The sequence below is a fragment of the Rhodotorula toruloides genome (genome assembly GCF_000320785.1).
Source record: "Rhodotorula toruloides NP11 unplaced genomic scaffold Scaffold25, whole genome shotgun sequence".
Taxonomy (NCBI): domain Eukaryota; kingdom Fungi; phylum Basidiomycota; class Microbotryomycetes; order Sporidiobolales; family Sporidiobolaceae; genus Rhodotorula; species Rhodotorula toruloides.
The window spans coordinates 131,771-147,939 of record NW_015622985.1 but is presented as its reverse complement, the minus strand read 5'-3'; the positions used below and the strand labels follow the sequence as shown (position 1 = coordinate 147,939).

Genomic DNA, 16,169 nt, shown 5'->3' with positions numbered 1-16,169 from the left:
AACGATGGGGACATTAGAGTGGAAGAGCGACGAGCGACTACTGGGTCGAGTGGTTCGAAAGGGCCTCGTCGGCTCGGGCGAGGTCGTGCTCGCTGAGCGACTTGCCTCGACCGTTCGGGAAGATGCCCCCGGGAGTTGAGCCTCCTGAGGTCGTGCCGCTAACCGAGCCAGGACCGCCCTTTCGCTTGAGCACGAGCGGGAACGGGTAGCCCGACTCTTCCTCCTCCTCGTCTTTGCCGCGGATGAGCGACTCCCACGTCTGCTGTGCGCCCCTGCGGACCGGTACGATGCGTTAGTCGGCGAATGGGAACAAGCTGGACGAGAACGGTCGAGCGGAAGATGGACGCACATGTAGTCCGAGGTTCCGAGACCCTGCATCTCCTCCGTCAAGGTGGCAAACTCGCCCGGGGTGACAACTCCCGTCGTGAAGCGCGGGCTCGCCGGGGCAGACAGCGGGCGAGGGAGGCGGACCTGGCCGGACTCGAAGTCAAAGTCGTCGTCCTCGAACGCGTCCGGGTACGCGCGGCGGAGGGCGACTGCGCGCGCACAACGGGTCAGCAGCGAGTACTGTGAGAGAAAGAGTGTCCGCCCACGCACGCTGCCTCGCCTTGGCATACTCGAGACCCATGCGCTTCCAGTCGAGGAGGTCGCTGAGGCGCTCGGTGCGGTTGCGCTGGTTGATGCGCTGCCGCCTCGTCTTCTGGCAGAACGAGAGCATCTGGTCGGTGAGCTGGTTGACCGAGTCCTCGACCGACTTCATCCTGCGGTCGACGATGTAGATGCCGTAGTCCTGCGAGTCCTCGAGCAGGTCCTCCATGAAGCCGCCAAAGCCGGAGAGGTTGGTCGTGATCGACGGGACACCCATGACGGTGCACTCGGCGGGCGTGTCTGCGTACGCGACGGGCGGTCAGCAAGAGTCGCGAACAGGAGGAAGAACGCGTCGCACATCCCCACGGCTCGTAGTACGACGGGAAGACGCCGAGGTGGCAACCGCGGACAAACTCCTCGTAGTCGAGACCGAGGATGGGGTTGTTGGCGTTGAGGAACTCGGGGTGGAAGATGATCTTGACGCGGTCGGACGAGCGGTTGAAGAGCTGCACGCGGCGGACCTGGTTCAAGATGGGGTCGTTCGCGTCGTCGGCCATGTTGTGCGTGACGACGGGCGGGAGCGAGTTGCGGCGGAGGGCAAACACGCGGCGCTTGAGGAGAATCTTGTCCTCGGTCGAGAGGAGCTCGGCGGGGTCCGGGACTTCGGTGCCGTGCTCGCCGTTGTAGCGCGCGGTCCGCTCGAACAGGCGCGCGCCGATGCGGTTCTGGATCTCGGTGACCGTGTCGCGCAGCTGCTTCGTCACGGCCTGACCCTTGAGCGCCTCGATCGTGTACGAGTGCGTCGCGGCGGGCGAGATGATGAAGGCGACGACCGTCTGCTTCGTGCCCGACTGCTGGAGGCGGTGGTTGAGACCTGCAAGACGAGACCGTCGTCAGTCAAGCTGCTTAAAGTCGAGAAGGAGGGAAACGAGGGGAAGACAAACGGGCGAGCGACTCGATGTACATGTCGAGACCCTTGTTCCTGTACTCGTACCGGCCGGCGGTGAAGAAGTACAGGGTGTTGTCCAGGTCAAAGTCGTAATGGCCATAGAAATGACCTCGGATGAAGTCATTGATCTTTTGCTTCGACACGGCGTGCAGGTTCTGGAACTCGTGCATCGCCGAGAACTTGGTCACGTTGAGACCGTTCGGCGTGACGCCGTCTATCCATGCATGCAGAGGAATCAGGACGCCGAACTCTATACAAAGCTTTCCTATCGGCAGGAACTCGGGACGCACCTGGCTTGCGCTTGAGCAAGTGCTCGGCCTCGTACGCCGTGATGTGCGAGACGGTCGTAAAGACGTCTGCGCAATGTGCTGCCGACCGCTCGATGCAGTACCGGTGGTAGATGCCGCGCTTGCCCGCCTCGTGGTCGACGTCAAAGTACGCCAGGTTGTTGTAGAAGTCGACCGAGCCTGCGCACAAGTAGCGACCGAGGAGCGTCGCGTGGGTCGTGCTGTGCGACGAAGTGCGAGTCAGCACCACGAGACGCGCGAACGAGGAAGCGTCGGGACAAACAAGACGGTCGTCACGTCGATGTGACGCTTCCTGCACAACGGGATCGCCAATCCAGCCTGCCACTCGTGCAAGTGGGCCACGATCGCCCTCGACCTCTCCCGCGCCGAAAACTCGCCGAGGAACCACGCGACGAGGTACCCGAGGAGGACCGTCTCGTTCGTCTCGGTGTCGTTGGCCGGAGTCGGGATGCCCGCAAGGTTCCACAGGTCCGTCTTCCACTCGTCGAGGCGGTTCCAGACCGATCCCGTATCGAAGAGGAGGACCTTCGGGCCGCCTTCGATGAGCCAGCGGCCGTACAGGAACTTGACGCCCCGGTCGCGCATCGACGAGAGCGTGCCGACGAGCGCGGCGTTCGCGACGTTGGTTGTCGTAGGCGTGCCATCTGCGCCGTAACTTGTCAGCCCCGATACCTCAGCGAACGAATAGCAGGACTCACCCTCGTTCAGGGGCGTCGGCTTCTCCCAGTCGATCGCCTCGACCTCCATCGGCGCCGACTTGTAGCTGAGCGGTCCCATGAGCGTGTATCGATCTCCATACTCGGCGCAGGTGACCGGAGCCTTGGTCTTGATGACGGTGTAGATGCCGCCGACTGCGAGGTGCCATTGAGGTCAGCGGTGCGTCGCGGGGCTTTGCCTATAGCTTGGCTAGGGTGCGGAAGTTGCCCTCCTCTGACCATAGCGCGCCCTCCAGGCGGCCAAGCTGAGCCGAACAAGGCGTTTCCCCTCATTCCGTCCTTCAAGCCGTTCTCGAGCAACCTGCGGCATCCACCCGCTTCGCTCCAAGCTAGTCATACCCTCCCAGGCTCAGAGCACCCTGCAACCAGCGAAACGGCCATCCCACACCCTCCCTGACGCCGCGCGGGTCATCCCTAGTCCGGCGAACGGTTCCGAGGCGGAGAAGCCATACCTTTGCTGTTGGGCGGTAATAAGGGTCGTCAGCACTCGTGTCCAGCCCGTCTCCTCCCCGTACAGCCCAAGCGAGCGCGGCCCCAAGCGTCGTTCCGCAACGTCGCCGGCGAGTTGGCCCCGAGTCCTCCACTCGCTGTCCCTGCGCCCGACCGCAACCCGCGAGTAAGGCGCGACTCACTTTGCAACCTCCCAAGCGACCTCAAAGCTGTATGATCCGTCGTGGAGCGAGCGCGCAGGAGGAGAGGGCGACGAGGATGGAGGGTGGGGACGTCATGGGGTCAGCTCATGTCCGCTTTCGCTCGTCTCGCCTCGAGTTGGAGAGTTCGCTGGATAGATGGCAGGCGTACAGGAGCTGTGTGTGAGCGAGTAAGCGTCAGTTCGTCGTCTGCGGTGCGCCAGGAGGAGGGCGGGGCCAGGATGGCAGGGTGTGGGGGATGAGGACGATCCACCGACGCTTCTCGCGGGCGGCAAAGGCGAGAGAGAGGACGGCGGGACGTACGTGGTCGTGCACAGATCTCTGCTGTGCCATCGTCTGCGTCTGTGCTTGTGCGAGAAGTGTGAAGGCGAGCGAAAGGACGAAGAGAGCGAGGCGCCAGAGTCCCCCGCAGCCAGGCCGGGGTAATCCTAGTAACATTACAAACCAGTTGTAATCAGCTCAATACAAACTCGCATCGATTTTGGCGGCCCCAGTAAGAGAGGCTGGTTGGCTGGCCGGCGCCCGGGAAACTCGCAGAGCCGCTGCAAATCTGATCCCTGCCAGCGTGGGCGCACGCACGGCGGGAGGCGACGACGAGGGCAAAGGTCAAAGAAAAAACATCCTTACAACCCAGGAGTTGACCAAGATATACGGGAGAGAGAGGGTAACGCTATACAGCACAACAGCGAGAGGCGCGAGAGATTAAGCCGACAATTGGCGAGAGGGCACGGCGGGTCGAGGACGATAGAAGGGTACAAGAGTCAAGGTAGGTCGAAAGGTGGGTATTGACAGACGGTTCAGTCGGGTGACGGGTATCGTCGGCATCGTCGAGGTGGTCACGACTCGTCCATGTCGTCCGCGTCCTCCTCCGACTTGAGGACGTGCATCCCGCCCGCATCAAGCAGGGGCGTCCAACCCCTCTGCCTCGCCTCTCCCTCGCCGCCCTGCTCGGCCTCGTCATCGACATAGTCGAGGAAGGCCGTGCCAGAATTACTGCGCCGCTCGCCTTCGTCCGCTGCCATGCTCATATGGCCCGCGGCTACCTGTCCAGGCGACGTTGCCGAGCTCGCGGTCGTTGTTGACGGAGGGAACGAGGGCGGCTGAGGCGGGACATGCGCAAAGACGGAGGGACGGTCTTCGGGCGAGGAACCGGTGCCCGAGGAGAGAGACTGGCGGAGGAGCGTGTTCTGGCGCATCAGTTCGGCAGTCTGCTGCTGCTGCAACTCGACGACTTGTTGAAGGTAGCTGTGCGAAACAGTCAAAGGCCAAAAGTCAGCGCGAATCCCGAAGCGAGACAGCACTTGACAACCTGAGGACGCTCGAACGCACCGAATGTACTCGACGCTCTTAGCCAACACCACTCCCTTATTCGGCTTCTGCGGCGTCCCTGCTGCTCCACCAGGGCCCGCCGCAAACCCAGGCCCAGGCGGACTCCCACTCGTCCCCGGCATCGGGCTCATGAGGCTCAACGCGCCAATCGCCGGACTGGCAGGTCCCTCGTCCGCTGCTTGGTCTGGGTTGAGCGCGGCGGCGGGGTCGAGCGATTGGCCTAGAAGGAGGGCGGGAGGGAGGAGAGCGGAGAGCTCGGAGATTCGGTCGTTGATGTTGTCCCGCCGGCGACGCTCGACGGCATTGTGCGATTCGCGGCGCTTGCGTCGCTTCTCCGAGATGGGGTCGCTGCGGAGCCCGTCGCAGGACGCATCAGTTTCGACTAGAAGCGGAGCTGAGTTTGAAAGGACGGGAACTCACCCTCTGCTATCCGCCTCTTCCTCCAGTACGTCCTCCAACCCCTTGTTCTTCCTCGACCCGCCCGCCGAGCTCACACTGACCCCCAAGCTTCCCGACGCACTCGTCATCCCCGCCGGCGCCGAAGCCGGCATTCCCACCCCGCTCGAGGGCCTCCAACCCGTCAGCGGATCCGCACGCGGCGACGTCGGACTCCCGATCGCAAGCGAGGTCGGCGGGACATGAGGCGATGCAAACGCGCCTGTTGAGCCTGATGCGGCAAAGGACGAGTGTTGGTGTGCTTGAGGGAACCACGAGCCGGCTGTTGGGACGGAGGAGGGGGTGCCAGCTGCCGAAGGGTAGGTTGGGAGCGACATGGCGTAGGCGTGGTGGGAGTGGCCGAAGGAGCGCGAGAGGTGGTTTGCGCCGGGCGAAGTGGGTATGGTCATGGAGGCGGAGGAAGAGGGGATGACGATGGCCACCGTTCCGTGTGCAGACGACGTAGCTGGCATACCGCCTGCGCCAGGCGTAACTGCGGGCGTACCTCCACCGGAGGAAGTGGCCCTCTCGCCTTCCTTGCCGCCGGGCGACGGCCTGTCCTGATAGCCAGCCGCATTCGCCGACCTGCGAGCGCTTCGACTCCGGCTCGTCTGCCTCGGCGCTTTGCCGATACCGCTCGAGCGGCCGACGCGACCGGTTCGCTCGGTCGAGGTCGAGCGCTTAGAAGAGTTGGTAGCAGAAGGAGGAGGGTGGCGGGATGGAGGGGGAGAGCCGAAACCTTCGCTGCCGCGTCGACGCCCGCTCCCAAGCGAGCCATAATCGCGTTCTTCGGTCGGCGAGGCTGCCGCGCGGGAGTGTGCAGTGGGCGAAGGAGCGTGGTGCATCTGCGGCGAGGCGAAAGCCTGGAGAGAAGGGTTGTTCGGCGCATGCGAGGCCAGTCCAAGGAGCCCGTTCGCAACCGCTGCGTCTCCTGCCCAACTCGCATGTCCGGCATGACCGTTGTGTCCGTGTCCACCGTTCGTCCCGTTGCCGAAAGAAGCGATCATGTTCTCCAAGTCAAGGTCGGCGTCGCTCAGCACGCTCGACGGCCCGCCATACGATCCCATGCCCATACCAAACGAGCCGTATCCGCCAGAGGCAGGCTGGCCCAGTCCAAAGAGGACAGAAGGGTCGATCCCCGCTCCCACCGTCCCGGCAGGTCCACCCATCCCGCCTCTCCCGACCGGCACAGGCGACGAGCCCGCGTCCGCCTTGAAGCCAAACTGCTGCGTCGGCGGAGGAGGCATCCCGCCTGCGCTCGAGGTGGACCCGGACGAGGGAGTCGAAGCCGAGGAGAGGTAGGTGGGGAGCGAGTTGTCGGGGAAGAGACGCGGGCTGAAGGCGATTGGGGGACTCGTGGCGGGCGAAGACGTGTCGGATGGCGACAGAGGATGAATGTCAAACCCCAGCGTCGCGCGTAGCGGGTTGTGGGCGAAGGGAGTGTTGACAGGAAGAGGAGGCGGGGGTCCCATGCGCGCTCGCGGCAGCAGCGAGCTCGTGGAAACTGTGTTCGTACGAGTCGAGTCGAGCACAGCAAGCAGTCTGGGTCACTGCGAGCGCGTGCAGAGCGAGCGAGATGAGAGAGGGAGGACAACCTTCGCGACGACGTCCTCGACGAGAGTCAATGGTCGACCTCGACGAGCACGGCAGCTGACAGTCTCTCGGACAGCGTAGAGAGCCTGCTGAAGCTGTGCGAGTCTCGCCTGACCTTCTCGCGCTGCTGGACCGGGGTCTCCGCTCGTCGCGTTTCCCTCCGCGCGGAGACAGAGCTCTATCGCAAGAGCAGTCGACGCGAGGCAGGCTATGGTATCGTGTGTTGCAGTGCGTGCGGTTGCGCATTGACGAGATGGAGACGGAATGGAAGCGAGAGGGTGTCGCTCAGACGACGGAGAGAGGCTGGCAGCTACGTTCGAGCCATCTGCGCAAGTCAACCTCGGAGTCAGACGCCAGACTCGTGAGAAGAGCGACTGCACGCACTCCATGGCCTCGCTGTCGCCCGTCTCCCGCAGCAACGGCCCAACCTTGCTCAGCACTTCGGCGTTGTACTTGTTGAGCCAATCGATCTCGTCGAGCGACATGAGCGACGGCTCGACGAGGTTCGTCGCGATCGGGCACTGCACACACAGCGTGTCAGCTCATGCGCAAATGGGAGCGAGAGACGGACTGACCATTGTGAGGCGCTCCATCTTGTTGTACTTGACACCTCCGTACTGGTGCGGCGTCTGCGCAGGCTGGACAACTACCAAATTCTCGATCCGAATGCCGAACGACTCGTCGCCTGCCTCGTGGTAGTACCCCGGCTCGTTGGACAAGATCTGCGACGGCTGTAGCTTGACGTCGTTGTACGCGATACGCGTGCCGATTCCCATCGGGCCCTCGTGGACATTCAAGAAGTGGCCGACACCGTGACCCGTACCGTGTCGGTAGTCGAGACCGTCTTGCCAGAGCGCTTTGCGCGCCCAAGGGTCGAGGAGGTAGCCCGTTGCGGTCTCGGGGAAGACGGCCTGGTCGATCGCGATATGACCCTGCAGGACGCGAGTGTACGCTCGCTTCTCGAAGGTCGTGGGCGTGCCGTAGTGGAGCGTGCGGGTGACACTGTGGGAGCGAGGTCAGCTGGGGGCGGCGAACCAGGCGAGGAAGACGTGCTCACTCGGTAGTTCCGTCGCTGAACTGGGCGCCGCTGTCGCAGAGATAGATCTTCGAGGCGTCGATAACAGTGCTCTGACCATCTGGTCCAGGTGAGTAGTGGATGATTGACGCGTTGCCGCCGGTCGACGAGATGGTTGAGAACGACAAGCCGCGGAAAAGGTCAAGTTGCCTGTGCGAAGCTGTATCAGCAGTGCCCACCTTAGGCACCCACGAGTACTTACTTGCGGAACTCCTCAAGCTTGAGCGCCGCTTCGTACTCCCTCAGCTCCCCACCCTTCTTGAGCTCCCTCTCAAGCCATGAGAAGTACCGTACGAGCGCGACGCCGTCCCTGATGTGGCACTGACGGAAGCCTTGTACTTCGGTGTTGTTCTTGAGCGCTTTGAGGTCTGAGATGGGACCGCGTGTGGAAGAGACGACGCGAGGGAGGCCGAGGGCGAGGGCGGAGGCGAGGTTGGTGCGGGAAGGGAGGAGGACGAGGTCCTGTGCAATTCGAACAGCTCGAAGAGGTCAGCAAACTTTGTCAAAGTCGCCGACCAAGAGCCTGTTTGACGCACCTGCTCGCCCAAGATTCCGCCAACACCCTCAAGGAACCCAATCAAGCTGTCATAAGGCTCGACGAGGACGCCCAAGCCGCCAAGGTACTCGTACGTCTTCTGCGGGACCTGTTCGATGTCGATGAAGAGCGTCGGCTTGGAGGAGGACGCGGTCGGGAGAACGAGCCAGGAGAAGAAGACGGGATTGTAGGAGATGTCGGAGCCGCGCAGGTTGAGCAGCCCTGCGAAGAGACTGAATCAGCATTGCTGTTCAGAGAAGCGGAGAAAGCACACGCACAGGCGATCTCGTCGAGCTGCGTAAGCACGACTCCCCAGCATCGCTTGTCTCCGCTTTTGGCCTTCGCGTCGCCGCCAAAGACGTCGTCCTTCTCCATCTCCTTCCTCACTCGCTCAATCTTGCTCTTCGCGCCTTCGCCAGCGTACTTCTCTTCCAGCACGAACACCTCGTTCTTCGGCCTCTGTGGCTTGCCCTCCTTTCCTTCGCTCTTCTCCTTCGCCTCAGCTTCCCACGCGACGTCGACGAGATTCTCCCTGATCGGTACAAGCTCAACGCCTGCCGATGTCAAGCCCGGCGCGAGGGTCGTGTAGTCGGCAATCGTGATAAGTGCTGGGTCGAGGCCGACTTTCGAACCGGAGGGGAGAAGCGAGGACGAGTGCGCCGGCTTGGTGAGCCACTCGGTCCACGAAGGAACAGAGGGAACACCATGCTTCATGAGGGTCCAGTCGGTAGAGAGCTGGTTCGACGCTTGCTGGTGGTAGCGGCCGTCGGTCCAGAGGAATGCCTTGTCCTTCAAGACGATGGCTGTTCCTGCAGAGCCGGTGAAGCCCGAAATCCAGGCCTGCGGCAATATACGAAGGTGAGCTGAAGTTGAGCCGGACGAAAGAGAACAGTCGGGCGCACCCTCCGGTCGTCTGCCTCGGCCGTGTATTCGTTCGAGTGCGCATCGCCCGAGTCAACGATGTATGCCGCAAGTTCGTGCTTCTTCATCTGCTCGCGGAGAGCCGCAAGCCGCGCGGAAGAGTCGAAAGTCATGGTTCGTCGAGGCGAGTTGAGGAAGCGGTGTGTAGCGGGTCGTGTGAGGCGGGTCGACAGCAGGCTTGTCAGCATGCACTGAGGCGCTCAACCTGGCAGTGTCCGAGTGCTCTGCAAGGCAGCCGAGCGAGCGAGAGTGACTGGCGAGAGGGAGAGGAACCGCGTGGTGGGGCGAACCGTCGGCAGCCCTTCTCCTCCGCCCACACAGCTTCTCGAGGCCGACTGAGCACGATGAAGTACTTGCTGGGAGCTTTGCTACTGGCGGCGACTTTGACCGTGCACGCCGCACCGCTCTCTCTCTCCCGCCTTATCCTCATCAGCCGAACAGAGGCTGAGGGGAGCAACTCGGCCTCACCACCTTCCTGCGCGACTTTCCACATCACAGTCGGTGCACAGACACTCTACGACGTCTACCACGTATCGGGCGACTGCGAGAGGGAGCTGAGGCGGCGAGGAGGAGCGGCGGACGGTCGTTTGGGTGACGCAGGATCCGGTATGCTGAGCGTAGCGATCGGGCGGGATAGCGTTGAAGCTTCGGAGGACGCAAAAAGTGCCGGGGACACCGCCGGGCTGCTCTACTGGCTCCACCGTACGACCGTCGAGACGGACTCCTCCCTCTCCTCCGACTCGCCCTCCGCTTCTTCCGCTCAAATCACCTTCTCTTCGCCCAATGCCGGTTCCAACACCATCCCTGAACTCGACCCGACGCACCTCCTTGACCTCCCGTCGAACGAAGGCCGTCTCGTCCTCCTTTCCCCCGATCCGACCACCGCAAACGCTCAGCTCTCCTACATGTCCTCCCACCCCGCCTACTCGCACTACTCGCTTGTCGCTCTTCCTCGTCTCAGCAGCGCCCTCGAGGAGCCCTCGCCCTTCCCCGAAGTTCCCGCTGCGGCAGTCAACCGCGTCAAGGCGCACCTCGAAGGCTTGACGTTCCAGCCGTTGCTGAGCAAGGTCGTTTCGGGTTTGGACAGCGAGAAGGAGCTGGAGAGGATGAGGAGGGATGTGAAGACCCTTAGCGGAGAGGATCAGAGTCGGGTCAAGCCGAGCGAGCGGGTGAGTCTGCCGCTGGACGCCTCTCGCATTCGGCGACTCTTCCCGGGAAGGCATCGCTGACGAGATTTTCGTCACTCATTGTGGCTCACAGTGGGTGTCGAGGCACTCGATGAGCACCGGCGGGCACAAAGCAGCAAACTGGGTCCTCGGTTCGTCCTCTCCCTAAACTTCCCTTCTCTCGCTCGTCGCACATCGACTCAATCTTTCCCACTCGCATCTCGCAGACCAAATGTCCTCCTACGGTTTTAACTGCACCCACATCTCCTACCTTCCCGGCTACGCTCCAATGGTCGAATGCGTCTACCTCGACTCGTCTCTCGGGTCGGACGACTCGCACCTGCGAAGCGCCAGCGCGATTGAGTACAACGCGAACGAGACGATGATCCTCGGCGCGCACTTTGACTCGCGAGGCGTGCGTGGACTTCCCAGCCTCTCCTCCTCAAGCTCGACATGCTGATGCTTGCGTCGTCGCAACAGTCGTTTGGCTTCCCTACAGCGCCTGGAGCGGACGACGACGCGTCGGGCACGGCGCTCGTGCTGGCGGTCGCCAGGCTGATCCACTCGTACAACCTCAAGTTTGCGCGGAAGCTCGGTGAGTTGGCGGATTCCTCACGTCTCTTCCGCGGCTCCGTAACATCGCTCCAGACGTCAAAAACGCTCGGAGATTGAGGAGGGACGCTGACTCTGCCTCCGCCTCGACAATGCAGTCCTCGCCCTCTTCTCCGGCGAAGAACAAGGCCTCCTCTCCTCCTCACACTACGCCTCTCTCCTCCGCTCGCGCTCAGAAGACGTCGCCCTCATGCTCCAAGTCGACATGGTAGGCTACCGCAAGCCCGGCGAACCGATGCAACTTGCCAGGCCCGACAAGATTGGGTTGAAAGAGGCTGGGTGGTTGGTAGGGAATTTGAGTGAGGTGTATGTACCCGAGTTGATTGTTGGGTGCGTTTGGTCTCCCTTGTTCGCCTGTGGTACCCGCTCGCACACGCGCCTGGGCCCCATGGACGATGCGGGAAGGAAAGCTGACTCTCGCACCCGTTCTCCGAAACGCAGCTACACTCCCGCCTGCTGTTCCGACCACCAATCTTTCGTCTCCAACTCTTACGCCTCGACCTGGATCTTCGAGCGCAACGGCCCCATCGCAGACCCGTTCGTCCCCTCCCTCCTTCCCCTTTCCTCCGCCCTCCCCCTCCCTTTCTGCCACCCGAGTGATGCTGATGCTGGGGTGGAACAGGTGCTATCACAACTCGTGCGACCTCTCCGCGCGCGAAGGGTACAGTTTTGAACAGATTGCCGCGCATGCGAAGGTTGCGATGGGCTTGGTTTGGGAGGTCGCGGGCGGTTGGGTGCCGTAGTTTTCCGTTTGCATTGACTGTGTATCTCGCATGTCGCTCGTGAATACTCGACGAGTGCCACAGACAAGCGAGACGACGCTAGAGATACAAGGCTATCGCTACACCCCTTCCCTCGTTCCCTCTGCTCGTTCGGAGCCCTCACAGTTTCCCCTCCTCCCACCTCCCCTTAACCGGGCCAACCCCAAATGCCCTCCAAAACTCGCTCGAATCGATCGCCCTCCCCAATTCCTCCGGCGAGCGAGGGAGCCCGCGGATGTTGTGGGTGTGCATGAGGTCTAGGACCCACTTGGTGCGGTCGGGGGAGGATTCGCCATCGTGCGAGGCGGAGGAAGGAGGGGGAGAAGGGTGGGAAGAGACGAGGTCCCACCAATCCAGGACCCTCAAGTCACTTACAACCCACCGCTCTCCCCTCCCCTCCCTCACACTTTCCGCAGAGCGAGGGAGTGTAGGAGCGAGGACGACGGCGACTATTGCGCGTGCTACGTCCAGCCCGTGGATGAGGTGGAGAGAACCTTTTTGTTCGAGGGCGGATTTGGTGGGCGCGATGCGGGCGAACCAGTTGAGTGGGTTGCGGGTGCCGCCCTACACGACACCCTACTCGTCAGTCTCGCTCAAAGACAGAAGGAGAGAAAGAGAGAAGGGAGAAAGCCGGCCTCACCCACAGTCCGACGAGGTTCAGCACGATCGTGTCGGCATGTTGCGACAGGAGCTCGTCTTCTGCGATTGCGCGGGGGTTCGTACGGTCGTAGGGAGAGTGGCGGGTCGTCCATTGGAACGGAGGGGGTTTCGCGGTTGAGGAAGGGGAGGAGGCGCGGAGAGAGGCGAGAGTTGGACCGCCCTGGGTTCAGACGGCTCGACGAAGGATCAACGCGACGTTTTGCGACACACATCGTCGAATGAAAGCGAGAAAGACCGCCAGACTCACGTCCCAGATCCCACTCGAGCCCAACTGAATCCACCTCGCCCTCGAACCCGCATGCTCCTCGTACCCTTGCACCAATCTCCTACTCCCGCCCTCTCCCCTGATAGGGAACGTCACCAACACGGCCCTCGCCTTCGGTAGTCCCTCAAACTGGTCCTTCCCCTCGCGATCGGGGTCGAAGGACCACTTGAGGGTGTCGTCTCGTCCGTCGCGGGTTGTCGCTGCGAACGAGAGGTTTGGGTGGTGTGCGCGCAAGTGAGGGACGAGGAAGGAGGCTGTCCACCCTGCGCCGAGGATGAGGAGGTCCACTTGGTCCGTCATGGAGCGGGACGAGGGTTGCTGGAAGGGCGACTGGACGAGCGAGGTGAGCGGGACGAGGAGAGTCGACAGCAGCGTCGACAGGGTCATCCAGGCGGGTCACAGGGAGTGCTACGATGCTGTCACCACATAAAGACAAGCTGCTCGCCCGTCGTGCTGTCCCGCTGGATTCGCCGCACGTGACCGGCAACGCTCATCGCCTCCGAGGCTGTTTACCTCTTCCTCTTCCACTCGCCCACACTCTCGCTGGACTCGCCGGACTGCTCACATCCATGCCACGATGACCCTCGACGCACACCCCTTTGCGAACGCGTCCCCGCCACCCACCGCACCGACCCACCGCCGCCTGCCTTCCTCAACCTCCGAGACAGCGCTCTTCAAGCCCACACAGCCCCGCGCAGCTCCTCCCCCCGCCCAGCCACGCAAAGTTCGCCCTTTCATCCTGCGCGGACAGGCAAAGGGCAAGGAGAACGATGCGCGGGAGGTCAAGGGCAAGGACACGCAGGGCGGAATGAGGAGGAGCAAGACGAGTCACGATATTGAGGCGAGTGCGGGCGGGCGGGTTGCGCCTTCGACGGCGGAGGAGAGTCTGAGGAGCGTCAGGGGCCAGCACGGGGCGAGTGACGCGCCGACGAGGAGAAAGTCCGGCTTGGCTATGACTTCCGGGTCGAGGACGCCTCGCTCCGCTTCTCCTGCTCCTGCGCATGCGGCACGACGAGCGGAGGAACGCTCCTCGCGCACGTTGCGGACGGAAGACGCGGAGGAACCGCAACGACGCCCTTCTCCCCGTCCGCTTTCGCTCGCCGCGTCCTCTCTCCGTGCCCTCTCGTCCGCTTCTTCCTCTACCGCCTCCTCCGTACGACCTTCCCTGCGCGCCACCTCCTCCACCAGGCGAATCTCCTACGTCGTCCCCTCCTCCCCCTCTCCCTCTCCCGCTCCGTCGCCCTCTAACGCAGCCTCCGCCTCTCCTCGCTCACCAAACCTCGGGCAAGACCCATCAAAGCTTGAGCGGGTGGAGAAACACAAGATCGAGTTGAAGAGGCAGATGGTAGCGAAGCGAAGGGAGGCGGTCACTAGCTTTCAGGACAAGGACGAACCTGCTCACCTCACGAGCAGCCCAGCAGCTCTGCCTTCGGTCTTGCCCCCCACTCCACCTTCCCTCCCCTCCACCTCCGTCCCTCCACCTCCGAACGCACTCGAAACTCCCCGCCGCCCTCTACACGAAACAGGCGCGAGAGAGAGGAAGAGGGATATGTATGGCGAATTGGGGCTCGGCTTTGGGGCGATCGAAGGTGCTGGAGGAGAGGAGGAGGTGGCGAGGGAGGAGAGGGCTGGGTACAGTAGTTTGCAGGAGGTGCGTTCACTATTCCATTCCCTGCGCGCTCTTCGCTCGCGACGACCGAGATTAAGGGAAAGTGCTGATGTATGCTTGATGCCGGTACAGCTACTCGAGCGACATGGCTACGCCGACACTCGAGTAATCACGCCTCAATCGACTCTCGCCCGACCAACAGCATCCACCTCCGCAACTCATCCTATCGATGACGCCCCTCCCTCGCCTACGCCCATTCGGGCACCATCCCCCGCCCCTCCCACCAAAGCGACCGCCTCGCTTGCCCCGCCCGCCCCGCAGCAACTGAAAGACCGCCCCTCGCTCCTCTCCCTCCGCGGTCTCTTCTCCCTCTTCGGCTCGCCCAACCCCGACTCCTCGTCCTCTTCACCCGAAACCGCTCCGCCCCTCCCCTCCCCAACAAGTTCAGGCTCGACAGCCCGCGCAGCAGACGCCGACGCCGACACCTCCTCAGTCCACCACGTCGTTCTTTCCACTCCTCCTCCTTCGTCTTCCGTCCAGCCTCGGCGGATGAGGACGACAAGCGAGATGCATCGCTGGGTTTCGGGAGTTAACGAGGCTATCCGCCCTCATCCGCATCCGTTGTCGAGGGTATCGACTTCGCTCGACTCGGATGCGCGGACGCCCGAGTTGTGCTTCGACCTCGCTCCAGGAGCGACGGATGCAGAGGAAGAGGAGGATGCGAGGAGTTATTCGTCAAGCGTGTCGTTCGAGTTGGCGACGAGGACGCCGCAGAGCAACTTCCGCGGCGCGATGGGCATGGGCGCGGGGGAAGGGTACCTCTCTCCTCCTTGGGGCGGAGGGAACAACGAGCTTGTTGCGCCGTTTGGGCTCGACGCGGCTTCGAAGCGCACCTCCCTCCGCCACACGGTGTCCGACTCGAACCTCCTCCCCGCCTATCAGTCCTTTGCGGGTCTAGGCATCCAGGTACCGCCTTCTCCGCCTCGCGTCGTACCGAGCGAAGCCGAGCAGGCGGAGGAGAAGGAGCAGAGGAGGCCGCCTACGCCTGTCGCGAGCGGGAGGTTGTGGTGGGCTCCTGCAACTCTCCTCCGGGAACGCGCGTCGCAGCTGTTCTTCCCTCCCTCCTCTTCCTCGCCCAGCGCCTCCGCTTCGCCAGCGCTTTCAGCAGCCCCCTTCCCCCGCTCCCCCATCGACGCTGCAACGGGCCGCTCTCTCCTGCCCTCCTCCTCTTCTCGCCCGCTGCACACCCGCCGCTCCCAGCCCCAACTCCTCCGCCGCGCCATCTCCACCGCCGGCCTTGTCGCCCCCGCAACAGTGAGGCAAATCCGTGTGGTCGCGAAGAGCTCGAGGGATAGTTTGGGCAGCTTGGAGAGTTGTGTGTTGGTTGGGGGGAGCGTGAGTGGCGATGAGGGCGAGAGGGAGGGAGAGACGGTGCCCAGCTGGGGGGAGGATCTGCTGGGACGGAGGTGGTGAGCGCGCGGAGGAGGACGACGATACCCTTTTCCTCTTGGTTTTGCTTCTGCGTCTTTTCGATTCTCCTGTTGATTGTCCATATCTATCTGCTTCACACGTACTAGCACCTGCCTGCATTCCGCTTTGCTCGAGCAGTAACAGGACGACACAGAGTCGCGCGACCTTCGCACGAGGAACTGTTCGCTCTCTCTCGCTCCCTCCTGCAGCGTTGGCTTTGGAGCTTCAGCGATTGACGAGCTCACCCGACCGCGCAGGAGTAAGCAGAGTCCGTCCGCCATCGTGCGAGCTCTCTTCCTCCTCGACCGTCCACTCACTTCGCGGCGGCGCCTCCTGGCTTGGATCGGCGCAAGTCCGCCGGACAATCCACGCTAGGAGGCGCATCACTAGCTTTCTATTCACACAGCATAACGGCGCGGTTGACTGCCTCAGACAGGATGTCTGACTTCCCCTCCCCCTTGCACCTGCTGCCCTCACCTTGTCCCGAGACTTGTGCTTCAGCTCGCTAATGAACGATGCTCTGCGAC

The 16,169-nt window shown here is 62.8% G+C and overlaps 6 protein-coding genes across 6 annotated transcripts; 2 read left to right on the top strand and 4 right to left on the bottom strand.

Moving 5' to 3' along the window:
* Positions 1-37: 37 nt before the first annotated feature.
* On the bottom strand, positions 38-3,544 carry RHTO_04065 (glycogen(starch) synthase, glycosyltransferase family 3 protein; the record flags this gene model as incomplete). The annotated part of the gene is made up of 12 exons (XM_016417733.1): positions 38-272; positions 350-536; positions 598-888; positions 947-1,462; positions 1,533-1,751; positions 1,828-2,045; positions 2,108-2,489; positions 2,544-2,696; positions 3,014-3,018; positions 3,194-3,220; positions 3,363-3,367; positions 3,515-3,544. The coding sequence occupies 12 exons, from the start codon at positions 3,542-3,544 to the stop codon at positions 38-40; spliced, it is 2,268 nt and encodes a 755-aa protein (XP_016270892.1).
* A 503-nt stretch (positions 3,545-4,047) lies between these two features.
* RHTO_04064 (transcription regulator) lies at positions 4,048-6,447 on the bottom strand (the record flags this gene model as incomplete). The annotated part of the gene is made up of 3 exons (XM_016417732.1): positions 4,048-4,456; positions 4,541-4,888; positions 4,961-6,447. 3 exons carry the CDS (start codon positions 6,445-6,447, stop codon positions 4,048-4,050), a joined length of 2,244 nt encoding a protein of 747 aa, XP_016270891.1.
* Positions 6,448-6,853: 406 nt separating this feature from the next.
* RHTO_04063 (Xaa-Pro aminopeptidase) lies at positions 6,854-9,212 on the bottom strand (the record flags this gene model as incomplete). Its single annotated transcript, XM_016417731.1, has 8 exons — positions 6,854-6,893; positions 6,953-7,089; positions 7,144-7,570; positions 7,626-7,793; positions 7,846-8,105; positions 8,180-8,400; positions 8,457-9,018; positions 9,081-9,212. The coding sequence occupies 8 exons, from the start codon at positions 9,210-9,212 to the stop codon at positions 6,854-6,856; spliced, it is 1,947 nt and encodes a 648-aa protein (XP_016270890.1).
* A 231-nt stretch (positions 9,213-9,443) lies between these two features.
* RHTO_04062 (aminopeptidase) lies at positions 9,444-11,620 on the top strand (the record flags this gene model as incomplete). Its single annotated transcript, XM_016417730.1, has 7 exons — positions 9,444-10,268; positions 10,360-10,417; positions 10,493-10,680; positions 10,746-10,860; positions 10,976-11,207; positions 11,319-11,414; positions 11,500-11,620. 7 exons carry the CDS (start codon positions 9,444-9,446, stop codon positions 11,618-11,620), a joined length of 1,635 nt encoding a protein of 544 aa, XP_016270889.1.
* A 138-nt stretch (positions 11,621-11,758) lies between these two features.
* RHTO_04061 (uncharacterized protein) lies at positions 11,759-12,950 on the bottom strand (the record flags this gene model as incomplete). The annotated part of the gene is made up of 3 exons (XM_016417729.1): positions 11,759-12,202; positions 12,279-12,458; positions 12,546-12,950. The coding sequence occupies 3 exons, from the start codon at positions 12,948-12,950 to the stop codon at positions 11,759-11,761; spliced, it is 1,029 nt and encodes a 342-aa protein (XP_016270888.1).
* Positions 12,951-13,140: 190 nt separating this feature from the next.
* On the top strand, positions 13,141-15,645 carry RHTO_04060 (uncharacterized protein; the record flags this gene model as incomplete). The annotated part of the gene is made up of 2 exons (XM_016417728.1): positions 13,141-14,214; positions 14,305-15,645. The coding sequence occupies 2 exons, from the start codon at positions 13,141-13,143 to the stop codon at positions 15,643-15,645; spliced, it is 2,415 nt and encodes an 804-aa protein (XP_016270887.1).
* Between the last annotated feature and the right edge of the window lie 524 nt (positions 15,646-16,169).